General features: G+C 33.5%; 1 protein-coding gene across 2 annotated transcripts; it reads left to right on the top strand.

The window, feature by feature from the left end:
* The first annotated feature begins 12,259 nt into the window (after positions 1-12,259).
* LOC106104140 (homeobox protein Hox-B4) lies at positions 12,260-20,955 on the top strand. Of its 2 annotated transcripts, none has more exons than XM_013284094.1 (3): positions 12,260-12,450; positions 12,808-13,436; positions 19,931-20,955. In XM_013284094.1, the coding sequence occupies exons 2-3, from the start codon at positions 12,884-12,886 to the stop codon at positions 20,578-20,580; spliced, it is 1,203 nt and encodes a 400-aa protein (XP_013139548.1). In that variant the 5' UTR covers positions 12,260-12,450; positions 12,808-12,883; the 3' UTR covers positions 20,581-20,955. The 2 variants fall into 2 exon arrangements, with proteins under 2 accessions (XP_013139548.1, XP_013139547.1); XM_013284093.1 differs by having other exon boundaries at positions 12,260-12,528.
* The last annotated feature ends 2,207 nt before the right edge of the window (positions 20,956-23,162 follow it).

Below are 23,162 nucleotides of genomic sequence, written 5' to 3'. Positions count from 1 at the left end.
GAAAACTACGAAGATTCTTCTACTTATTGTACTTGTTCTTGTATTCATTTTATGTTGACAGATGTTCCGGAGCACTAGAAGGAATCGTTATTGAAAAGAAGACGGTTAATAATCTAGGAGGAACAATATATGAGACCAGAATATTAATGAATTATGAATTTAAATGAGTTTAGTTGGATCCACAAAGGTAGAGGAAAACCTAAGCATGGATGGACTGTGTGAAAGATGACATTTCTAACAAGGGAGTGAATGTAGATTCGATATCTGATAGAAATAGTAAAGAGTTTTGATAGGTCGGCATCACAGTACACATATGCAGTTTCTCTAACATTCAGGATATCGATGGGCGTCGTAGATTACCACTTTTACCACCTATTCTAACCTATTCTACCCAAACATCTATAAGGAAGTTCAGATATACGGGTGTATAGCTTGTAATAGTAAACATAATTTTTTTACGGTATACTTAATTTTACCAGAATATTAAATCAAGAAAACAACAAAGCAAATATAACATAAACATTTGTAGCAAAGTACGAAAGTCTCAAGACATTTGGAGGCTTTATGACGCAATTACTCACCACTAGCGAAGTGTCGCAGATTACTTGCTATTTTCTATATTACTTTGTTAGTTACGAACAATTAGATCGTAAATTGTACATTAAGATGTTTTTTGTTATTTAGGATTTATTTAATTAAAATCGTACAATACTAATTGAAATATCAACATTGGTCATACTACAAGGGTAAGAGGTTTTTGTTTAGGTTTTAGGCTTATTTATTGAAAACATCAACTTACTTTGCAATTTCTGTGTCCTGTGTGTTATATTTTTTTTCAATAAAGGCTACATAACTGAATTTTGGTATTATTTCACCCTTTTGAAAAATAAAAACTTGTCGCAAAAGGAATGCTACTATTAAACCTTATATTAAAGAACCAGTCAGAATATTTCTAATAACAAAATGTGCCAATTAAATAAACTTATGGCCTATACTGCTAGCTACTAAGGCCTAAGGCTCTAAGGCCCGCTATATACGCTCTGTCCTAACTGAACAGACGAACAGTTTCGTATAAACATCGCATGTGAAATCAAATTTAACTTCGCACCGTCAACTGAACTGTTAAGTTAGAACTGAGCGTCTGTAACAGGATTTAGGCATTATACTATGCACCTCCTTGATAGTTTGCTACTATTAATCACGTTTTATTGATATATGATACAGTAAATAAATGTGAAAGAATTAACATTGAAAATGCAGATATTAATGGTGGTTTGGGTATTATTAAAAAGTAGCTTTCGCCCGCGACTTCGTCCGCGTAGAATTAAAAAAAAAAGTAAATAGCATATGTCTACTTCCAGACTATTCTCTACATCTATGCCAAATATCGTCTATATTCGTTAAGCAGTTAAGGCTACAAACGCTAACAAACATCCATCTGTCTATGATAAACTTTCGCATTTATATTAATAGCAAGATTAGATGTTGCTTTTAGTACTTTATACAAGTTCTCGAACGTTAAGAGTAGTTATTTTAACTTTTGACTAATGTTAGAATGTAAACAAAACATCTGGAGTCCATAGCGGAGAAATATTCACATGGCAACCCTGCGTCTGACAATATTCCGCTAATGGCTGCCATAACACGCGGAAAGAATTTTTCTTGTCAATTTCTAATTACTTGTAATAATTGTATGCTTATTTACAATATCCAAGTTCTTTTATTATAAACAAGCTATTAACTTTAGCATTCTTACATTTACTTAATCTTATTTTAGCTTATTGGAACTAAAACTATGATAAACAACAAACTAAATATTTTTATGTAAAAAAATGAACGGTAAAATTGTTTTATTTAAATCTTTTATATACATTTTATTACAAGTACTGATTACAAAAAAAGGGTAAATCTTCTGCATTGAATGCGAGCGGTACAAGATCTAGCATCATGGCAATCGATGGCGACGGTCTGTGGTCTGTGTTTAGCAGTAGCCGACCTCAAGCAAATGGTAATGATGATAATGATGACAAGTTTTTCCAGGATATGGATAAGATTGCTAAATCAGTAGTCAAAGTGAGATAAATCGTAAATTAACAAAGATTGTCATGAATGGAATGTAATTCCATCAAATACGTGTTTGAATTAAATTTTCGCTTCATAGCTATAGTACTATTTTAAGAGTAAAGTTTTATCTACTAACGACAATAATAATTGACAAACCAATTACTTAATATTTGAAGGTTATGACGAAGAAACTTATTTCATGACTTACGGATAGCTTAGTCAACCTAAAAAAACAAAAGACACGGGAGTTATCTTTCAAAAGCGACCTCTTTTAGATTTATTAGACGTTTTTCACTCGGAAAGGCTTTTCATAATTTTGCCACTCGTCCACAGATGGCGTTGTTTCTTACACTTAGATTTGAAGTTGTCACTCTCTCAACAGTAGAGAGCGTGCTTTACGTGAAACATGAAAAGCTTAAAGCTTCGAATGATATTAAAAGCTGGTTCTATGTTAAACAAAACTGATGTAAGACAGGTCAATTTAAAAAAAAATAGTCCGTAGGACTTAAAATGGGTAACCAGAGATTATGAAAAAAAACAACATATTTTAAATTTATAAAGACGAAAACAAATTGTACTATTGCAAAATAGTTAAAACCAGTATAACATGAGCCTCTAAATCCTCAATATATTTGGAAAAACATCAACAATAGGCGGTGTAAGGGAGATCTTAATAAACTGTCCAGCTAACACAAAATAAATCACCTGGACTTGTGGACCGCCCATTTTGAGTTGGCTTATCGAACATTGATTAATAGTTTATGACAGAGATATTTTTGATACTTACCTAAAACTGTTTCTAATCTAAACCACACCAGCGCAGTCGTGAATGAAGTGTAATGAGCTGATGTAGTCCAGATAATTTAAGGAAACGGCTCCTTCCATCTGATACTTAAATGATTTTACAGGGCAATAAGTATTATTCATATTGATTACATCCATAAGAGCATAGAATTCCTGTATATTTTACATATTTTTTAAATACTCAACGATTACTTTTTTTTCAACATTGGTTCATCTTTATTATCAAAGTCATAAAATATATTTAATGATGGAAAATCTGTTATATAAATCTTAACATGAACTCTGGTTGATTTATTTCTAAATAGACATGGTGAAAAGGTTAAAAAAATCAGATTTAAAAAGATAGTAGTCTCATAATTCATTTTATTGTATTAATCATGATACGATTTCATTACACGAATTAAATAATAATTATTTTCTGTTCAACAACAACAATTAATAATTAATTAATTATTAATTGTTGTTGTTGAACAACTCTATATGATGTCCCCAAGTTACTGGTCTTGGTAACATTAAAAGTGTGTCCACAGTAGCGGATAGGCGATAGCAGTCGTCGTCGTCGATAACGTATTATTAATGTCACACTTCGTCGTGCTCTGTTTACAACGCTCTTAACATAATCTGTTGATTGTACTTTAATTGATTTTAATATACACGTCAGTATAGGATTAGGAAAATGCTGGGGTTTAGTGAACTGGGTTGGAGTGATCCATGACCTGTCCTTACGCAAAATACACGCTAGCCGTGAAGTTACAGAAACCGTAGCAGTACCTACTACTACATAGGAATAATTGAAGAATTGTACACAAAAATTAGTAACTTAAATTTTTTTTTCACTAAAAATGTTAGAACAACATACAGTAACAATAATTAGTTAAGTAAAAAAGGTATTAAAAAATACATTTTCATATAAATTTATTGTATAACCTATTTATTACATGAATGTAGAATTTCCCTTAATCGTTCTTATTTTTTCATTTTTTTTATTAGAGCCATAACTTATTATAACACCAAGGAGATCAACTATGCCCATGGACACCCGCAATACTAGAGGAATTGGAGATGCTTTACCTTTGCCGTTAGGGATCTCCCTATCATTTGATACGCTTGTTTTAATGCGTTATTTCTCAGCATATAACTAATACGTTCTGTCTAATAGCAGTTTAAAAGTAGATGAAATTTTGGTATAATAAAAGAAATAACTTAATTGATTCAATATCCATCCAGGTCAAACAAAGTTAGGAACGTTTTATCATTGCAAACAAACCGGGATCTTAAGAATGATAACTCCGGGGCGCGAGTGAAAATTTGCAACTCTTAAATTCATCTGATTGATGTTGTTCATTTATCACTCCCCTCGTTTGCGCCCCGATCGTACGTATAAAACTTTTAAATGGGTCACGAGGTCCCGTTTTGATTGCTCCCAGCTTCATGTTTTACTAATTAAAATTCCTTAATCGATATCTGACACCAATAAATGAAATTTAATACGTTTAAGTATTTACTAATGTTAATTATAAGGTAGGATTGGCTAGAATTTTTTTTAATCAAATCAAAAAATAAAGATTAAATATTGGAATTTACATTACGCTAATATTAACGCCTTATCTAAGATTCGAAATATTACATTTAAAGTTTTAAACAATACCTAACAACATCTTGTTTAATTTTTGATTCCGCTTCACATCGAATCTTCTCGAAGCCCTCGTCAAAACATTGACGGTATCACGTTTCGTGTAACTGAGCCGATGTTATCTCACTATGATTGGACGTTGCACCGCGTGAATTTACAGGAACTCATCCCGATGTATCAGTAGCCTATAGTACAAGAAACCAACAATTCATTTGTTTGTTGTTGTTGCAAATAAAAATTAAAACCAGTATACAAAAAGGAAGCTTGTAATTAGTATTTATTATGTCATAAGGTAAATAATAATACCATAAAATACCTTATAAAGGATACTTTCCATTTTAAAATGTACTGAGCTATAAAAGGATTTAAAATTATGCACTACAACATCAATTTAATAAAATTCCCTTTAGGCATGAGAACAAAATAAGTACTCATTTTATAATTTAATTAACTACTTACTTTGAAAAATTAATTACTTCCGTTGGTATATACGACTATTGTTGCGTTCGTCGTAGAATTATGAAAGGAAACAATTCTAGCTAAAAGAAAATAACAGAATAGCGTGCGTTAGGTCTGAGCATTCAGCCATACTGCCTGCTCGACTGCCGACTGCCACCGATATCATTAATTTTGATTTTTTCCCTCTTTAAACGATTCTTTACAAACCTGCGTTAGTTTACGTACCGACGTAGGGTTAGCAAAAATGTCCGTAAATTAAACTGATAGTTGGAAAAGAAATAAATTTAACGAATATATAACAACGAAATTAAGTAAACAAATGTATTATAAAGAAATCGAACTCCATTTTTAGTAGACTTTACCACTGTCATAAATATATTTTAACGTTAAAACATTGCGATAATTCGAATAAATTATGATGTAGTAACAAGCAAAGGAATAAAACTGCAGGCTAATTAACAGAATATGTATTCCACACGATTCGTTTTGCAGACAGTACCATATGGGCCACACAATAATTATCCGTCCTCTAGTTCCGTGCAATGTCGCGTCCGCGGCTATATCGAAAAACTTTTAATTTAGCCAAGTCTCCTTTGTAAGTCTTTTAAAAAGCTTCAAGTATTGTATGCATTTAACAAGGAGCCGCGGTGACAGTTATTAATGGATTCCCTACTATTTTTCTCGGATGGCGCGAAGGATCGTCTTAGGTACCTACCGGTCTTTGTTCGTCCGCTATATTGCATGAAGGTTCGTTTCAAATACTAGACATAAAAGTAAATTAAATTTTATATAAAATTAAAAGTAGACCTTTTTTATTTTGCTCCTCAACGTCAAAGTCCATAGCAGTGACAAAATCGTACGTAATACAGCTGTTATCAAAAATATAGCACACACAAACATAGCCACACACATACAGGCTGTTCCAAAATTCGTTTTAGATATTTAACGTTGAAAACTACCACCACACTATCACATCAAATTAGGTGATAACTCGCATAAGTTTCAAAATAGTACTTTACGTGTATACTTGTGATTAAGGAACCGTTGTTAGTAATAGTAATTAGGTATGACTGATAGTCAAGCAATACGTAATTTGATCCATGACACTAATTGCCATTAGGTATGAATTGTTAATTGTTAAAAATTTGACAAAAGCCAATGTCAAAACAAAAATGAAAAAAAAAACAACTACTGAGGTCAATAATTATATTTCCATTAGTGATTTTTTTAATAATAGCAACCAAGGTATTATTATTACAATGTCTTTTCGTGTTGATATTACGCAATTTTTATTCCTGTTTTTTTAAAGGAATAAGTATGAGAAAATCAGTTTTCTTTCGCTCATGCTAATATCTAAGAAAATACCTATGTCTGTTGTGTTCAACTTCTTTTTAACTGACTTCAAAAAGGAGGAAGTTCTCAATTCGTCTGTATGTTTTTGTCGGTTAATATTCCTAAATAACAATAGACGGTTCTGAATTCTGAATTCAAAAATTCTTAACACGTAACTCGCGGCCCTTTTGAAGCTGTCCTTGCTCGATTCTCAATTATCAACAGAATTTCAATCATTGTCTACGGTCGGCAGCGAGGGGTTTTTTCCGAATACCCAGCCGCTTTCGCCACATCATTAGTCATCCCGAGCCTCGAGCTCTGCCGCTTTTTGCGACCGCACTCCGCTGATGCACTTCTGCGACTGACTGGGTTATGCATTTCAAGATTGTTCTTTATTTAAACTTAAATTGAATGCACAAAGGTTTTATTGTACTCTGTGGTCTAACTTATGATCCTACGCAATAAAAGCAAAAATAAATGTTTCATAATTATCAGAATTACCAAAAACATTTTGGACCACCTGAAAGAGAAGCGTTACTTTAGTATCTACTACAGCGGCTTGAATTCGTGTTTTTGTTAAATTGACAACTAGGTTACGCATTTGTCGAATGTATAATAAATACCTATAAAACAGTTCGTTTTACAATTATAAAGTAAGCAAAAATAACAGCTATATTTCTGCTACGTAACGAGAGATGAAATATTTTGGACTAAACATTTGATATCTAATTCTACGTTCAAATATTTTGGCGATGTTGTGTTTACAGAAGTACAAAAAGCACAATGAAAATTATATTTTACTTGAATGAATATTAAAGCAGTAGCTCCCAGATGTCGATTCAGCCTCCGGCCGGTCAATTGTTCGTAGTCAGACGAGCGCAGGCCCTTGGGGGCGATCTATCAAAACGTCTAACGCGAATGCTGCGAACGATCGCCTTAGAAAACTTAGAGTTCTCTCTGTTATTTGGAAAGCGATTGTTTCGTAATAAGAATATCAGAGCGCGTCAAAATATTTACGCTGATCCGATGCAATTTTCCGGGCGATCGATCAGTATGTCTGTCAGATGATTGTTAGAAAGTTGTTACATACGATAGATGCGTGAAATTGAACACGAGTTGAATGGTATTGTGATCTTTATTAAATGGCTGTATGTAAGCGGAATGATTGTACAAATATCTTAATTAGAATATACTATAGCGATATTTAATTAAGTACGAAGAATAAGGTTTTATATCATATAATGCGGATTATATTTCTTAATGTTAAATATTGATACCTTTGTCTAGAAGATAGTGGTTTGGTCGAACCCTCTTTAAGTTAAAAAAAGTTTCGTCTTTATTGTGAAACAATCGACAAACGAATGAACAAAAAAGTATCCACCAACATTATAAGTTTTGGGATTTCATTTGTTTATTTTATTATCTATGTTGTTAATCTATTTCATGTATTATGTGTGTGTGAAATCGCAGCCATTCAAATATACGTGAATCGATGAGTTAAAAAAAGCTCGCTGAATCCTCAGTCCCTGTGGGATTATTCGCGGGATGGAGTGCAAAGAGTGACTGAGGGGTGGAGATAAAGGGGAATGTTTATCCCGACTCGGAGATGTCTCCCGTTAACTCCCGTATATAACATAAATTATGCATTGGAATGTAAATGCTTCAAGACCCCTGTCGTTTCATCGGCCCGCTCCCCCCTTTCATTGGTCCACTGAGCAGATATCAGTACTGTTAAATAAAAATATTACACTACTTTTTTGTTTTTGTGCTTGTTTTGAATAATGTTATGTGTTTCTTGGAATTGACGACGGTAAGACATCAATATTAATAATCTTAAAACACAAAAGTTTACACGTAATTTGATCAAAAAAGTTTAATTTTTTTAACAATTCAGGCAGAATACAATCTGCATTTTATATTTACTTGTTAAGGACCAACTGATAACAGTTTTTTTAAAAAGTATATGAAGAAAACTGTAACTTTATAACATTTTTTGTTCTGTAGGTCTCATCTAAATATAATGAAGGTCTAAAGATACAATAGCTACACCTACCTAATTAAACACAACGCCTTTGTCAAAATTAATTTCATAAACTTCCTATTTAGGAAAAATTATGACATCACTGACAAAAGAAAACAATATTTTCTTCTATAGATACGCGGCGACCACCCAGCTTCTACAGAGATTCTCAGGAAATCGCGTCCACTACCAGAGTAAGGGCGCACGAGGAAAAAAATTGTACCGCGACGCCAGCGCCGCCGCCGCTGCATGTCGAGACTTCTCTGATTAATGAAACATCTGCTCACTCAACCGGAAAACGAGTAAGCGACATACTACCACACAAAGAAAGATAGACTTTATGCCGTATACTCAAGGTTAGAAACACATTGATCTTGTTATAAAGATGTGTTGTTTTAACCTAATATAATCAAGAATACCAAACGTTTCCCCTCAACGCTGTAACATTTGACGTCCTCGTGCGACACATATACATAAGTACAGAATGGCAAGATATGGATTTATTCGCTTTTGTTAAAATGTTAAGGCAATGTTTGTAGCACAGGGTTCTTTAATTAACAAAACATGTTCATAAATGTGAACTTTCTTTTCAATCTATGAAACTTTTGTTATTGAAATTCCCCAAATTTCAACCTATTATATGTACTAAGAAATTATATTATAAGTTTATGTATAGTGAACGATAGGGGATATTAAATATAAGTAGTAGAGAATCGATAAAGGTGTTTGTGACTATATGTGGAGGCTTGAACTGTGAAATGAAAATCTTTGAAATACCAGCAATAATATTTAAATAACAGAGGCTTCTCTGTATACTAGCTTACATCCACGACTCCTTGCGCGCGGAATAAAAAAAAAACTTAGTAAGTAGCTTATGTGTCATTTCAGACAGTTCTACATCAGTTAAAATTTTTTCGAAATCCGTTCAGCACTTTAGGCTACAAATTCTAACATACATCCATCCACACATCCAAAGATTTGTACATATTATATTAGTAAGATTATCTACACAGCTAAATAATAACACTCACAAATAAATTAGAAATGAGAAAGTAGAAAAAATTTGAATGTATCAAAATATTTACAGTGTGTTTAAGTACTCGGGAGTCATGAACTCGAAATTGGAACGTATAAGGCTTCAGCTGACGTCATTTGATCGGGAAAGGAGGTGGCAGAGTGGCAGGAGGGGGAGGTGAAATGGAAATAGCAGGGGGGCGCGCTGTCAGCTGTCACACGTCTGACATACGATGACGTTTCACGTCACAAACTTACGCGTGGCTTCGGAAAGCTCCTTACAATATTGGAGATATATCAATATACTATACATATAGGAATGTAATCTGATAAATGCTGTGTATATTCAGGACTGTTCGAGGTTTGCTTGTAAAAGTTACGTAAGTTTTTTTTTATTTTTTAAAAAATCTGTCTTGCATAAAGATATTTCTTTTTCAAAAGTTGTTATATAAATATGTATGTTTGTGATAAAGGTAATCACATAAATTTAACATAAGACCCAACCCTCGATATGGGAGGGGCAATGTATTGCAAAAAACGTCGGCACTCGGCCCTACAAAGATAGGAAACGAACCCACTATTACACGAAATTGGCTATACGATTCCCTTTAAGATGGATATTTCGGAATTCCAAATAAGTTTGGGAGAATACTTTTTTTATTAATATTGTTGGCAGGTAGAAATAACGAATTTTCAATAAGGTTTAGGCCACACTTTTAGCGAAAGTTTTTAATATTATGCTTAAGGCATCTTAGGTCTAAAATTATATTTCAGGCCACTGCGGAAAGTATCTGGGTTCGTTTTAAATACATCAAAGAATTGATTTCAAAATGAAACTTGAAACCGGAAATTTAGCGACGAAAACTTTCAAGTGAATCGACTAAATTTAAAACTGTGTTTCGTAGCAAAATAAGAAACAAATAATACGATCAAGGCAGCTAAATAGGTTTTTCTACAAATCCACACTATTAAAACGTTCGAAGTACATATAAATGTGCATTGGAATTCGACACATGAACATCAGAATTAAGGTTTAAATTTGTGTGAATTGTAAATCGCGAAGTTTGATAAAGGGCCTGTCGTATTGTTCATTAAAGTTGGATTAAGTTTGCGCGGGTCGGAACGAGCAGCCGGTTAGCGAGGAAGCAGCAGGCCGAGGGCACAAGAAACTTTATCAAAGAAACTTCGTCCGTCGTCGTGATAGCAATGTCTTCATTGAATGACTTTGATTTAAATAGCTTGAGACGTTAGAGGAAATTCAATCTAGTATCCTTAAATTTTTAGCATAAAATGTTTTCCAAGTTTATGCTACCTAATAAAATATTTTGCTTGTGAATAGCGAAATATTCAGACTTTCCGATCAAGTGATCTTAAATTTTCCACCTCCTTTACCCTAAGCTGTGTTGTGAAATACTTTTGGGAATGGTTCAAGCAGCTGAAATACGCCTTCACTAAACAGGATACAATTGACTTCCTACGGTTATCTTTTTAAAAGAACTAACTTTTTTATTTTTTGTAATTACCAAATCGGTCGTCTGTTCTAAAACTCGCTTCGGTAAAATATCTCAGATCTAAGTCTGTTTACGTATTGATCGGACACCCATTGATCGGATGTTCCCACCTTTTGTAGCCGCAGCGGGTTGGAAGCCGATGCCGTGACGCAGCAGAACCGCCAGATGACCGTGATAGGTAGCATTGTGATCGTCTAATTCAATAAAATCACCGGACATTTTTGTTTATTTGTCGGTACCCTTGTCGGAGCTCCTTAGTGTTGTATTAGCGGCTTTAGCTGCATGATACGTTGAGCGTGACTGTACCTTTGTTCTTGTTGGCTTAGTTAGACGATTCTCCACGGAGATGGTCGGCTCGTCTCGAGGATTATTACGTATGACATGTTTTACTATTGTTACAAGATCTTTTTTTTTCTTCTCAAATTAGTGATTGTAATATGATAAGATCTGGGATTACAGACTTGTTTTGTTCTTAACTACAAAAATAGTGGGATAATTACCGAAAAGAAATACGACAAATAGCCAAGGAAATAGAAAAAAGTATTACATTGCATTCTATATGTTACCACTATAAAGTTTTATACATACTAGCTTTGGCTCGCGACTCCGTCCGCGTGGAATTAAAAAAATACAAAAGTGAGTATCATAAGTGTTCTTCCAGACTATCCTCTACATCTATGCGAAATTTCATCAAGATCCTTTCATCCGTTTAGTCTACAAGCTCTAACAAACATCCATCCATCTATCCATCCATCCATCTAAACTTTCCATTTTATATATTAGTAAGATAAGAAAAGATTATTTATCGGAAGCAATGCAATAATAAAAACAAAGTGTTTTGAAATAAAAAATAAAAATGATTCTAAAGAAGTTACAAAAGAAAAACCGTGTAGTAACAAGTTTAATCGAAATTAAATAAAGATTAAAATAAAATGTGAACATGTAAAGTGGTCTAAAACAGGAATTTGAAAAATTAGTAATAAATATTTAAAGCGGTAAGCTACGACAAACACAGTCCATGTTTATTCGATATTATTATAGAAACGGCTCTTTAATCTTCTACGCAATAAGTTCGCGTCGAACTTTATTCTCTTCTACGTAAACGGAAAAGCTCTTACGAGTAATAGAGATGGCTGCAGCCGTTCTGGGACCTTTGCGCTCCTTTATCGAATAGTCTCATCTCTTTCTATCCCAAACGTTGATTAGTATGCGAAAAAGAGACAACACACATCCATTGTAGAGACTTTAAAAACAGCTGGTAAGGGAAACTAAACTGTGTTAGGTTGTCGTAGAGTTTATATTGTATTGAATGGTTGTATAAAAGAGGTAGTAAGGCAGCTCCGCCTTAAAAATGGAAGGTGGTATGTAAAAATTGATGAACACGTATAGCCAGTCGTTAAAGTGACAGACTGCGCTGGCGTGTTGGGCAGTGTATATTGTCTCAAAATGTTGGGACTTTGCGCGCCTTTGCCTCTATTGTTTATTATCAAAAAGTGATAAATCAAATGACTTTGCAATAATTTTAATAAATATAAAAATTCCTGTGAACATTTCGCGTAAGCTTACATTGATGTTATGTGATAGTGATTATTATTGGTGGACTTTAAAGACCTGTAAGTGATAATAATGTGTATTTAGAGTTTTTAGAAACATTGTACATGGTAATGATTGTAACGTTTGCTTCATTATAAGTAAGTACTATCAAAGACCAAGAAAATCACAGTAAAAAGTCAGTTTTATCTACTAATATTTGAAATATGAAAGTAAAGTAAAGTTTATGCTATGTTTTTAAATTATAAAAACAGGCAATAGCTTACTTAAAAATCTTTAAAGAAATGCGAATTTGATCATAAAGTTATCAACCAATGATAAAAAACAGTTCGCAACTTGCTTTAAGCAATAAAAATAGTTTCTTATAACAGTTTCAATTATTACAAATAATCATAGAATAAACAGGATACATTTTCCAGGCATATTAATTAAGAAAATGATAAGACTAAGCGACGTTTGAATGTCGGCCATATTGTCACGCGCGGTAACACGGTGATGCGCGGCGCGGACGCCACAATGAGCTCATTCCTCATGAACGGTGGATACCAGCCGCAACCCGATCCTAAATTCCCGCCATCAGAAGAATACAGCCAAGCGGACTACATCCCACCCGGAGAATACTATCAACATCAGCACTTACAATACGGTTACCAACACCAATATGCGCCGGTACAGATCGGAACAGGGTATGGATACGGCGGTTACTATCATCCATTGCCTCAGCATCCGCCCGTCGCTCCACCACCTCGACCACCAGAGCCGTCGCACCCATCAGATGCGGATCATGGCTACGTTTCTCATGGAGCTGAACCTGCGCCCGGTCTGGCAGAGCTCGGGTTACGGCTGGAAAGGCATATTGAAGAAGCAGCGCCCGCCGGTAGAAAACTACACGCGTTGGGCCGCGAAGGCTCACCTGTGTCTGAAATGGATGACGAAAGACTCCTTCTAGATAGCCCTCCGGTAGAAGACGATGATTCCTCTATTTGTTCGGACAATACAGATAGAGTAATATATCCTTGGATGAAAAAGATTCATGTTGCTGGTGCTTGTAAGTATTTATAAATTTATTTGATTTCTAGACTAGATTGATGATACTTCGATAAAGTTCTAGAAACATTATCAATATTATTTTAATACACTTTTCTATTTAACATGATGCAAAGAACACTTGTTACAATTAACATACATAGAATACTAGGGAACTTTTCTTAAAATACACTAGCAACGATTGAAATTAGAAAGTAGATTTAACAAGGTATAGGTTTTAAGGTTTAATTAAACCTAAATTCTTGATTATGTTACATATTATTAAATAGGTATTTTTTAAATGATATTAAAAAAAAACATAGCGATCGACTTTACACGGAACGGTTGCCATATTTTGAATAGGGGTAACAATAATTGAATTATAACAAGAACCAACTGTACTCTCCAATAAAAGGGGTCTCAGAGTCGAGTTAAGGGGACAAAGTGAGGAATCAACCGTTAATCCACATTGAGCTGTATCCCTCTACACTTCGGTAGTACATAAGGTGCTCATGTTAATGTATAACGAACCGCCATTTTGCATTTCTTTTATTTCAAACATACACGTTTAAACGGTGTTTTTCTTTGAGACAATAAGACTAAGATAGTAATAGTTACCAACATTGTGTTATTTCATTATTCCATAAGTGCTGCAAATTCTACGGACCTTTTAAAAATAATAATAAAAATTATTTACAATATAAATTACGGCCGGTTTCTGAAATGAATCTCAAATACTTCACTTCAGGCTAAATACTTCACTTCGCAAACGCAGTTCAGAGACTATTAGAAATCAACATTCTTATGGAATTTGTGAATAAAGCGTAATCTTATCATTTAAGACTCACTTACATAATTAAATGTCGTTTCAGTATTTGGCCCTAAAACTAGTTAATACAGGGTAAACGTATAAGTATGGGTTACTACTGCAGTGACATGCATACATATTATTCATCCGTCTCGTACTCTCAAATAAACACAGAAATAGCAATAGGTTCTCATGGGTTTCAACGGCTTACAGAATGTACATTATACTTTAGGAATATCATCATTAGTAAAAATACTGTATTCATATCAAATTCAACAAAGTTAGTTTTTCATTAACCGCATTTTAATTGACTTTTTCCTACATATGATTTGTTGGAAAAAAATAAAAATGTGTATAGTCGAGTTAACTGAAATTTAATTAGTTTTAGTGGTGCGATTCCATGGGCGACACAGCTGTACTAAAATATATACTTATCTCACTTTTTTCAATGATAACGACAGAGCTGCCGATATTTTTTCTACGTGTATTTAGGCCGTAAAACTCGCGGTTACTTAGACCTATGAGAAAACATACTATTGTCTATGCGTGACGCTAGAATTCTCACAAAGCGATGATGTCAGCCTGCATTGAAGTAATTTGTACTTGAATTAGATCATCCTAGTGTTTTATACAAGCGTATTGTTAATTGAAGGTATACTTTTAATATTGTGTAAAAAGTGTAATTTATTTACAGATAAAGTATGATAATAGTTTTTGGACTAGGGCGAAGATAATCATTTTGTTATTTCTCCACATATTTCTTTTCTGTTCAATAATAAAAGTCATTTCTATAAACCAATAAATATCAATAGTTTATGTTATAAAATCATTTAACATTTTCTTTCACACACAATCAAACCGTTAAATATATAGATAGAACTAACTTTCGCCCGCGACACCGTCAGCGTGGAATAAAAAGAATCAAAAGCAAGTAGCTTACGTGTTTTTCCTGACTGTGCTCTACATCTATGCCAAATTTCATCCAGATCCATTAGGCAGTTTAGGCAACAAACTCTAACATTCCTCCATCTAAACTTTCGCATTTATAACATTGCTAAGATTTATTTAACAAAAAAAACACTAGTTACATAAAAAGAACACACACAGAACAAATCCACTAATTGTCTTCAAGTGTTCGAGATAAGTCACAATACAAAAGCATTATCAATAAGAAAATATTTAAAAAGAAAAAAGGTGCGTGATTAATACGATAGCATTAATTTCTCTTTGACTGAACCTGTATTGTCCAAACGAGTGGGGTACGTATGCGTTCCATGTTCGCGGTTTAAAATGAAAGAATTAACAAATTGCCAGCAATCAATATCACAATGTTTACGGATACTTGAGGATCTTTAAGGATGTCTTTTGATGTGTTGTGACAGTTTACTAATGGGATACCATTACGAAGATCCTGTGGAGACGCTACAACTTTTGTTACACAATAGAGCTACACTTATGTTAATGAGGGTCATTTATTTTAATAGACTTTAAATAGATATTTGCGGTGGAGAATTCGCCGCAGAGATTATTGATTACAAATAGGGTTTTGGGCCCTTTGAATTTTTTCACTTTGTTAAATTACTTTACAATTGTGCGTGCAGTTTGTAATTTGTAAATCTAAGTTGTTCAAACATTTAAAAGGTTTTTACTAATAATGCCTTGTTATATTGAACTCGTAATGTGAATTTTATCACGATTTATCGTTCTTTAGAAATTTAATTAAAAAAAAAACTCTCCGTAGATCTAGAGATTTAATATTTTCTCCGCAATCACGAAAATTATCATTTGTTTTCATAATCTAAAAGTTTAAAGAAGCTTTTATTTTCATTGCCAAGAAATTGTCACTTTTCAATAATTTTACTTACATAGGGTGCCAAAAATAACTCCTAGGTATTTAGTTTACGCCTTTTTTATACCGGGGGGTATTCTTCATAAGATATTCTACCTTTTGTGGGTAAGAAAGGGTTATATGAGACTTGACTCACTAAAAATCCTTTAATGGCCATCCTCGAGAGCGAGGATGGTGCCCGGGATCGCCAAAGAAACGCACCAGGATATTTAGTTACATATGTTTCATAAACACTGTTAGATTTCTCAACACACATCGAATTTACATGAAAAAATATTTTTTCCGTGATTAACATTAGCCTCTAGATAAATTAGACCCAACTAGATTTACATCCAGGTTTGCATACATTCGGTGGTATTTGCATAATTTTTTATATGAAAGTAACAAACCTTGCAATCTAGAAATTCTATAAGAAGCATACTAAAGCGAGTGTTCAGTAAAAAAGCTATTAGCTGTGCGTAGTTTTTGAAGAGGCATTAATGTTATTGTGTCGTGTAATCGACATTAGTCTTGCGCCGTTGACAGCGTTGTCAATAACTTCGTACGTAAATTATGCACATTGTGTTCGGGTCATTATGAACGTGACCTGAAGGTCGCGACACGGAATTTAGTCCTCAGGTAGATTCTGTCACAATGTGTTGCTAGTGTACGTATTATGAGAACTGAGATATATGTTTTAAAGGTCATGTAATTACAGCAAATTGTTGATATTTGCGGCTACTGATACTCCAATAGCTACCGTAAGACGTCAGCAAGTCCCGAGGGATTACAAAAATAACAAACAGTCGGCAATACTTCCTTTTTTACTTAATTTTTAATTAACATTTTGAATTCTATCATGCGTGTGTAAGTTAGTATAGACTGAATACTACTATTAAAAATGTAACGCAAGTTCTTTCTCTTGTGAAGGTGATTTAATTCAATTTACATGTGATTAGCATGGACACAGTAAATGTTTAGGTCATCGCCATCATCTCACTCTCAGCCCACTTCATTCTACTCCTGTAAAATCGGTTACTTCAACTTCTGTCATCTCAGTTATCAATTCATTATTGATTTTGTCACCTTTCAAGCAATCCATTTCTTTCTAGGCCTACGTCTACCGGTGTACCTCCACATTTTTACAGTAAAAGTTTTGGTACAAAACAGTATTCATGTAACGTCTCAAAACGTATTCAACATCATCGATTTTCAACCGTCATTCAGTGCAGACTTGTCATGAGTCAACTGCGCTGTCTGTGCTTTCAAAATATATTGAAGCAATTTAATATGGATGCGAAGTGTGCGATACGTTATCGATACATGTCATTGAGCGAGTATTTTTCAATCCCACATAATAGTGTAGCAGGGAGGAGATACGTAATGAGGCGGGACCACCGCACGGCGATAGCGCATGCGCGCGATGGACCCGAGATTAACAGATCGCTTGCGAGACCACACGTAGCTCGCGGCTCTCAGGTAGTCCGTAATTCAATTCAGATTGTCATCGTCTCGATGATGTGATAGCGAGCCTAACGAAGTGAAGATGGAACGTTGTAACGGTAGCGGTATAACATGTTTAGTTAGCGAATCCTACGAACAAATTTTTCAATTAGGAATTTTACATTGAGAAATGTTCCTCCATATAGATTTCGATGATTTTGAAAATGGTTATTGTGGATTTAACATAAATTTTATTTTTATTTAAGTACGTGTATCATGTAATAGCTTTAAATTGACTTTAATCGATCGATCTCGAGCTCGATCTCTATTCACTCTGAGCTCTGAGCTATGTATAACTTATATTTTACTGTGGTCTTTTTACGAAGATCGCATACAAACGACGTAATCTGCATACATGACCAAGATGTTCTTGCATAACGTTTTCAAAATGTAATCTTTAATTTTCCCATTAGTTTAAATCCGTTCGCGTGATATATCCGGGGTCGACTGTAGGTTATATTTGTATATAGAGCACCCAGATCAATGTGACGGGAGAGTCTGTACGACCACTAGAAATCTCAGCCGACCGCACATACCTCGGCCCAACCGCCTCGCCCCAACCGCGGACATTCTCAAAGAAATTCTCCGACGGACCCTATACATAGCCTCTATCTCTTTCCTACAAACGCTTAGTTGTAATTTAGATCGATGATATTACGTTTGATACGGCCCGCTATATGATTATCTTTGTTCATATGTAGGCACGTGGACATATACGAGGTGCTATAAATGTTAAAAAAATCTCTAGAACTCCAGTTTTACAATTTAAAAACATTTTTAAAAATATAACGTAACGGTGACGTAAGTATTGAGTACCTCCTTCTTTTGGAAAGTCGGTAAAAAATAATAGAGAATAGAATTCATATGTAGTTTTCTTTAATTATGGTTTATGACACGGTTTGTTACACATAATAAATGTATTCAAAAATGTACAGAAGATTAACAAACTACTACTATTTTTATATTTAAAATGGCATTAAATTGCGAGCATAATTATTAACATGTGAAAAGTTGTAAACAAAACTCTAGTCACGTTAGTAATTGAATAGAACCTTTTCATATGGTCCTTGAACTCGGTCTCTGCGCGAAAAGCAATTTCCTTTGACGGAAATTAAGAAATTAGTTTTGGAATTACTATAGCCTTCACAATGCTTAACACTTTTATTGAAAGGGAGTTTCTAGAATTTATCACATAGGATCGTACAAATAGGTTTTACAAAAGTACAATAACATCTGAAAACTCTTTCATTTATTGTGATAACAAATGGACTTGGTGTTATCTTTCGGCCGTTTTAATATTAAGGTGTAGATTGTCGTTTTTCGAACTAACTCATGTATATATCGCGGTTGTCTTAGTTGTGTTAGTTTATTATATATACTTGACAATGGCGATATCTCTAAGGAAACGCCATTAACACAAAATATAGATAGATAGTTAGATACTCTAAAATAAATTTTACATGAGAAATAATAAATAAACTTTTTAAGCAATAATATTCGAAAATGATAGTAGTCACAAAAACAAAAAGCATGTATCTGATTTATTCTGTAGAATACATTAAAATCTGACCTTATTTCAGACCTAAGTTTCTAATAAATTAATAACGCATTTCTACATTTTTTAATGAGATTTGAATCCAATTTTTAGAAATAAGTATAGATAGAATTCATGTAGGAATCAACGATCAATAACACAGTTTGACTATAACGTAGGTTGGTTGGCTTTTTATCTAAACTCAACCAGCGGCCATATTGTTAATACAAACAGCTAATTTACTAGCGGCAATTAATCACAACAAAAAAGGAAGCTCGAGCTTCGTACACGTGTAATTATTATGCACATTAATTAACGCACCGTGCCCCGCGAGGTTGTTACTGCATAAATTATTCAAGTACTCACCGACCCTAGCACGCAAGCTACCTTATTCAGCGTCGTATTAAAGCAATTTTGTAGTTTACGTCTAGTTATATGAAATGGAGTCTTATTTTGTGATGAAAATGTTTCTAGAACTTTATTAGGCGTTAGTGTTTTGTTTTATTTTGCCAGTCAAATTTAAATTAATATGACTTGATTATGGATTTGAGTAATTCGTAAGATTCAACAGTGTTGTATATAAAACAGCGATTGTGTTAATTATGTTAGCGAAATCATAATTATGAGTGTTACTAAAGCTTATTTCATTTTACACAAAATCTAATTCATCGCCTAGTATGCGATTACTCTATGAAATTATTATTCTCTTGCAGTTTATGACTGAATTTCAATATTTTCTTAGTATTTCATTCTGACTAGAAAAATTTTCTTTTTTAAATACTGGTATTCTAAATCTAAAACGTAACTAAAGAAATTGTTTTAATTCACATTTTTGTTTTACAGCCAATGGCACATTTCAACCCGGAATGGAACCGAAAAGGCAACGAACAGCATACACCAGACACCAAATATTAGAACTCGAGAAGGAATTCCACTACAATCGGTATTTAACACGGAGAAGAAGGATAGAAATCGCCCACACTCTAGTCTTGTCTGAAAGGCAAATCAAAATATGGTTTCAAAACAGACGGATGAAATGGAAGAAGGATAACAAATTGCCCAATACCAAAAACGTTAGAAGAAAAACGAATCCAGCCGGAGTCACGACAACGACGAAGGGAGCTACACCAAAGAGTAGATCTAATAAGAATACTAATAACAATGATAAGAAAAAATCGAACAACAATGGTCGACCGGATAGCATAGAGAATGTTACTGATAATATAATGAATGACTTACATTGTGTTGGCGCACAGAATCTATCGCATGATCCGGCGATTAGTCCTATGACTCATCCTGGTAGCCAAATGACTCCGGGACATCCGATGACGCCACATCATTTACACATGATGGGCTTACACGGTATGGACCCAAGCATGGTGGCCAATCTCTCGGCGCACGGATCCCCAGTGGGTAACTCCGGCTGTGGCACCGGTATGAACTCCACCAATCCACCAGTCATCAAATCGGACTACGGACTGACCGCCTTATAATCCTTATAAATGTATAAAAAAGAATACTATATTTTCATTAATGAACTTTCCGCGATTCTTACCATTCCCTTGTGTCGATAATGTAATAAAGTGATTTAATTTTTATTATTTAAGATTTATTTTTAATTATGTAAGAGTAAGTATAGATTAACCAGTCATTATTGGATGTTTGCATAACTAAGTGGAAAACTTTACAATGTCAAAAAGTGTGATTATTTTAGTGTAGGTTTAGATGTTTTTGGATTTGTACGTTTCCTACAAGTCATTGTCCTTATAAACTCACTTTTAGGACTAATGTTTGATTGCTTTGTCAACGTGCTTAGTTGACGTGTATTTAACTTAGTTACCAATATAGTTGTGTAAAATAATTGTAGACAAGAATATAAATGTAACGTTCAAAATTATTTCATAAAATCTCTTATTAAATTATTTTTATAGGAATATTGTAAAAGTTATAACCTTGTAATGGCGTTTGATTGTAAAAATAATATGTAAATTTATGTGTTACAAATTTTACCACCAATTCTTCGTTCAAAATGTTAGTAAAATATTAGTTAAGAATGTGCTTACTATCTTCGAATACCTATAATGAGCATTCTCATTTATTGTAAATTAAATTACGGTATTTTTTTATTTAAACTTATGTTTGTGATCTAGACAATGACTTAGGTTTAGGTACAAATTGTAAAGATTAAGTTTGAAAATGAACAACAGTTTTGTAACAACAATAGGAAAATGTGAATACAAAAACCAATAAATATAGCATCGTATTGAAAAGTTCTTGTAAATTTATTTCCAGACCCCTACATGTGTATAGCTAATCTAAGAAAGACGTCTTCATTTGTTTTAAATATGTTCCTGTAGAATACATTTATCCAATTTGCTTTATGTTGTACGACTCTAACTATTAAATTTTGTTATTCATAACTGCATTGTACATATAGAAAGTCAGCTTATTTTAGTAAAATAACGTTAGTTTTACTTTCATGTATTTTTAGTTTTCCATTTAACAAAACAAAATGATATTATTTTAAATTAAACAAGAAGTTAATCCAAAGTTCCTGTAAAGGCAATTTACTGGTTATAAAAAATAAATGTAATTTTCAAAGCTAATACTCTGCGCACAGGACAACAATAGAGTCGATATCGTCTCCGTGCATTTACCGATGATCCGTAACCATGGAGTCGATATCATAACCTTGCGCGATTCATATCGAATGAAACGAAAGCAAAAATCGTAATGTATTCGTTCAATGCGAAGTCATCAATCAATGTCGTCGGCTCATTGTGTGGCCGCACGCAACGTGTATCTCCTACTTATTCCTTACACGAGCTTGAAATATCTACAGCACAGTTTTATCATTCCGATACAAAGCCACGTTACTCTGACTTTGCCTTTTTTATTTATTTTTTTAACAAATGGAACATGTTACCGAGAGTGCACTGATAGACAATAAAGTTTTATTCAACTTCGAAAAGGAGGTTATTCTCTCAGTGAACCAAATTGGTCTGTAATTGGACTTAAATTTTATCGATACCTTATATTTAAGTGGTCTAAATAGTTAATTTATCAAGCTATAAGGCACTGTTAACAAAAAAATATAAGAAATAAATAGGCGTCGGTCTAAATTTCAAATGTGTCTTTTGTAAAAGACTAAAAAAAAAACAAAGAAAATAATCCTTTTAGCAACCCGTGACAGTCGAGAAAGAGTTAAAAATTTCTCGCTAATTTCGATAATGGACAAAGCATGTTATTGTTATGTGATTTGTATGCAAATAACAAGATTTTGCTACCGTCTTGTCCCTTTTGATGGATTTATTGAAGAAATGTTGCCGACTGTTTGTTATTTTTGTAATCCCTCGGGACTTGCTGACGTCTTACGGTAGCCGTTGGAGATACAGTTAGCCGCCTTTGATTATTAAAAGGTTTTTGACATCAACGTAAATAAAGTGTGCACAAGGATTTTACTTAAAAATATTAATATAAAATAGCAAATAATACTAAAGTTATGACATACGTTGCCGTAGGTCGGTGGTTTAGCTTTTACGCCTTTATTTAGTTTTTCCATACAAATAAAAATACTACAATTATTGTCACAGAAGCAGCGTACATAGCAAAGGGCATCAAGTTTTTATAGTAACTATCTAGCTATATTTCAATTAAAGATGGTCTAGTAATTTTACAATCTCGACATACAAATAATTGTTACATAAAAAAACAAAACCGACTTCCAAACAAAATACACGAAAAACAAAACAAAATGCACTAAAAACAAAACAAAATACACCAAAAACAAAATATTCTCAAAAAAACAGTACACTAAAAAGTAACGAAATAATTCCTTGAAAATAGTAAACCTACCTTATTGTAACTGTTATGTCTATATTGTACAATTATTTTTACTTTGATGTCGGTGTCAGCCGAGGTAAGCAGTGATATTTCTACGTAAGGGTTTCCACATTTTTACCATAACAATTGACAATTGAGAGTATAGTAACAATTAAGTAATGAATATAAAAAAAAATATATCGACGAATTGAATACCTCCTTCTTTTGGGAAATCGGTCAAAAATAATAAATA

Source organism: Papilio polytes, unplaced genomic scaffold, assembly GCF_000836215.1.
Source record: "Papilio polytes unplaced genomic scaffold, Ppol_1.0 DF823691.1, whole genome shotgun sequence".
Lineage (NCBI taxonomy): Eukaryota > Metazoa > Arthropoda > Insecta > Lepidoptera > Papilionidae > Papilio > Papilio polytes.
The sequence above is the reverse complement of the archived record's forward strand: the minus strand, read 5'-3'. Positions and strand labels throughout refer to the sequence as shown.

Bases quoted from the DNA above. Each gene is read 5' to 3' on its own strand.
- LOC106104140 (XM_013284094.1), top strand. From the start codon at position 12,884: ATGCGCGGCGCGGACGCCACAATGAGCTCATTCCTCATGAACGGTGGA. The intron at 13,437-19,930 runs GTAAGTATTTAT...TTTGTTTTACAG, and splicing joins GATTCATGTTGCTGGTGCTT to CCAATGGCACATTTCAACCC.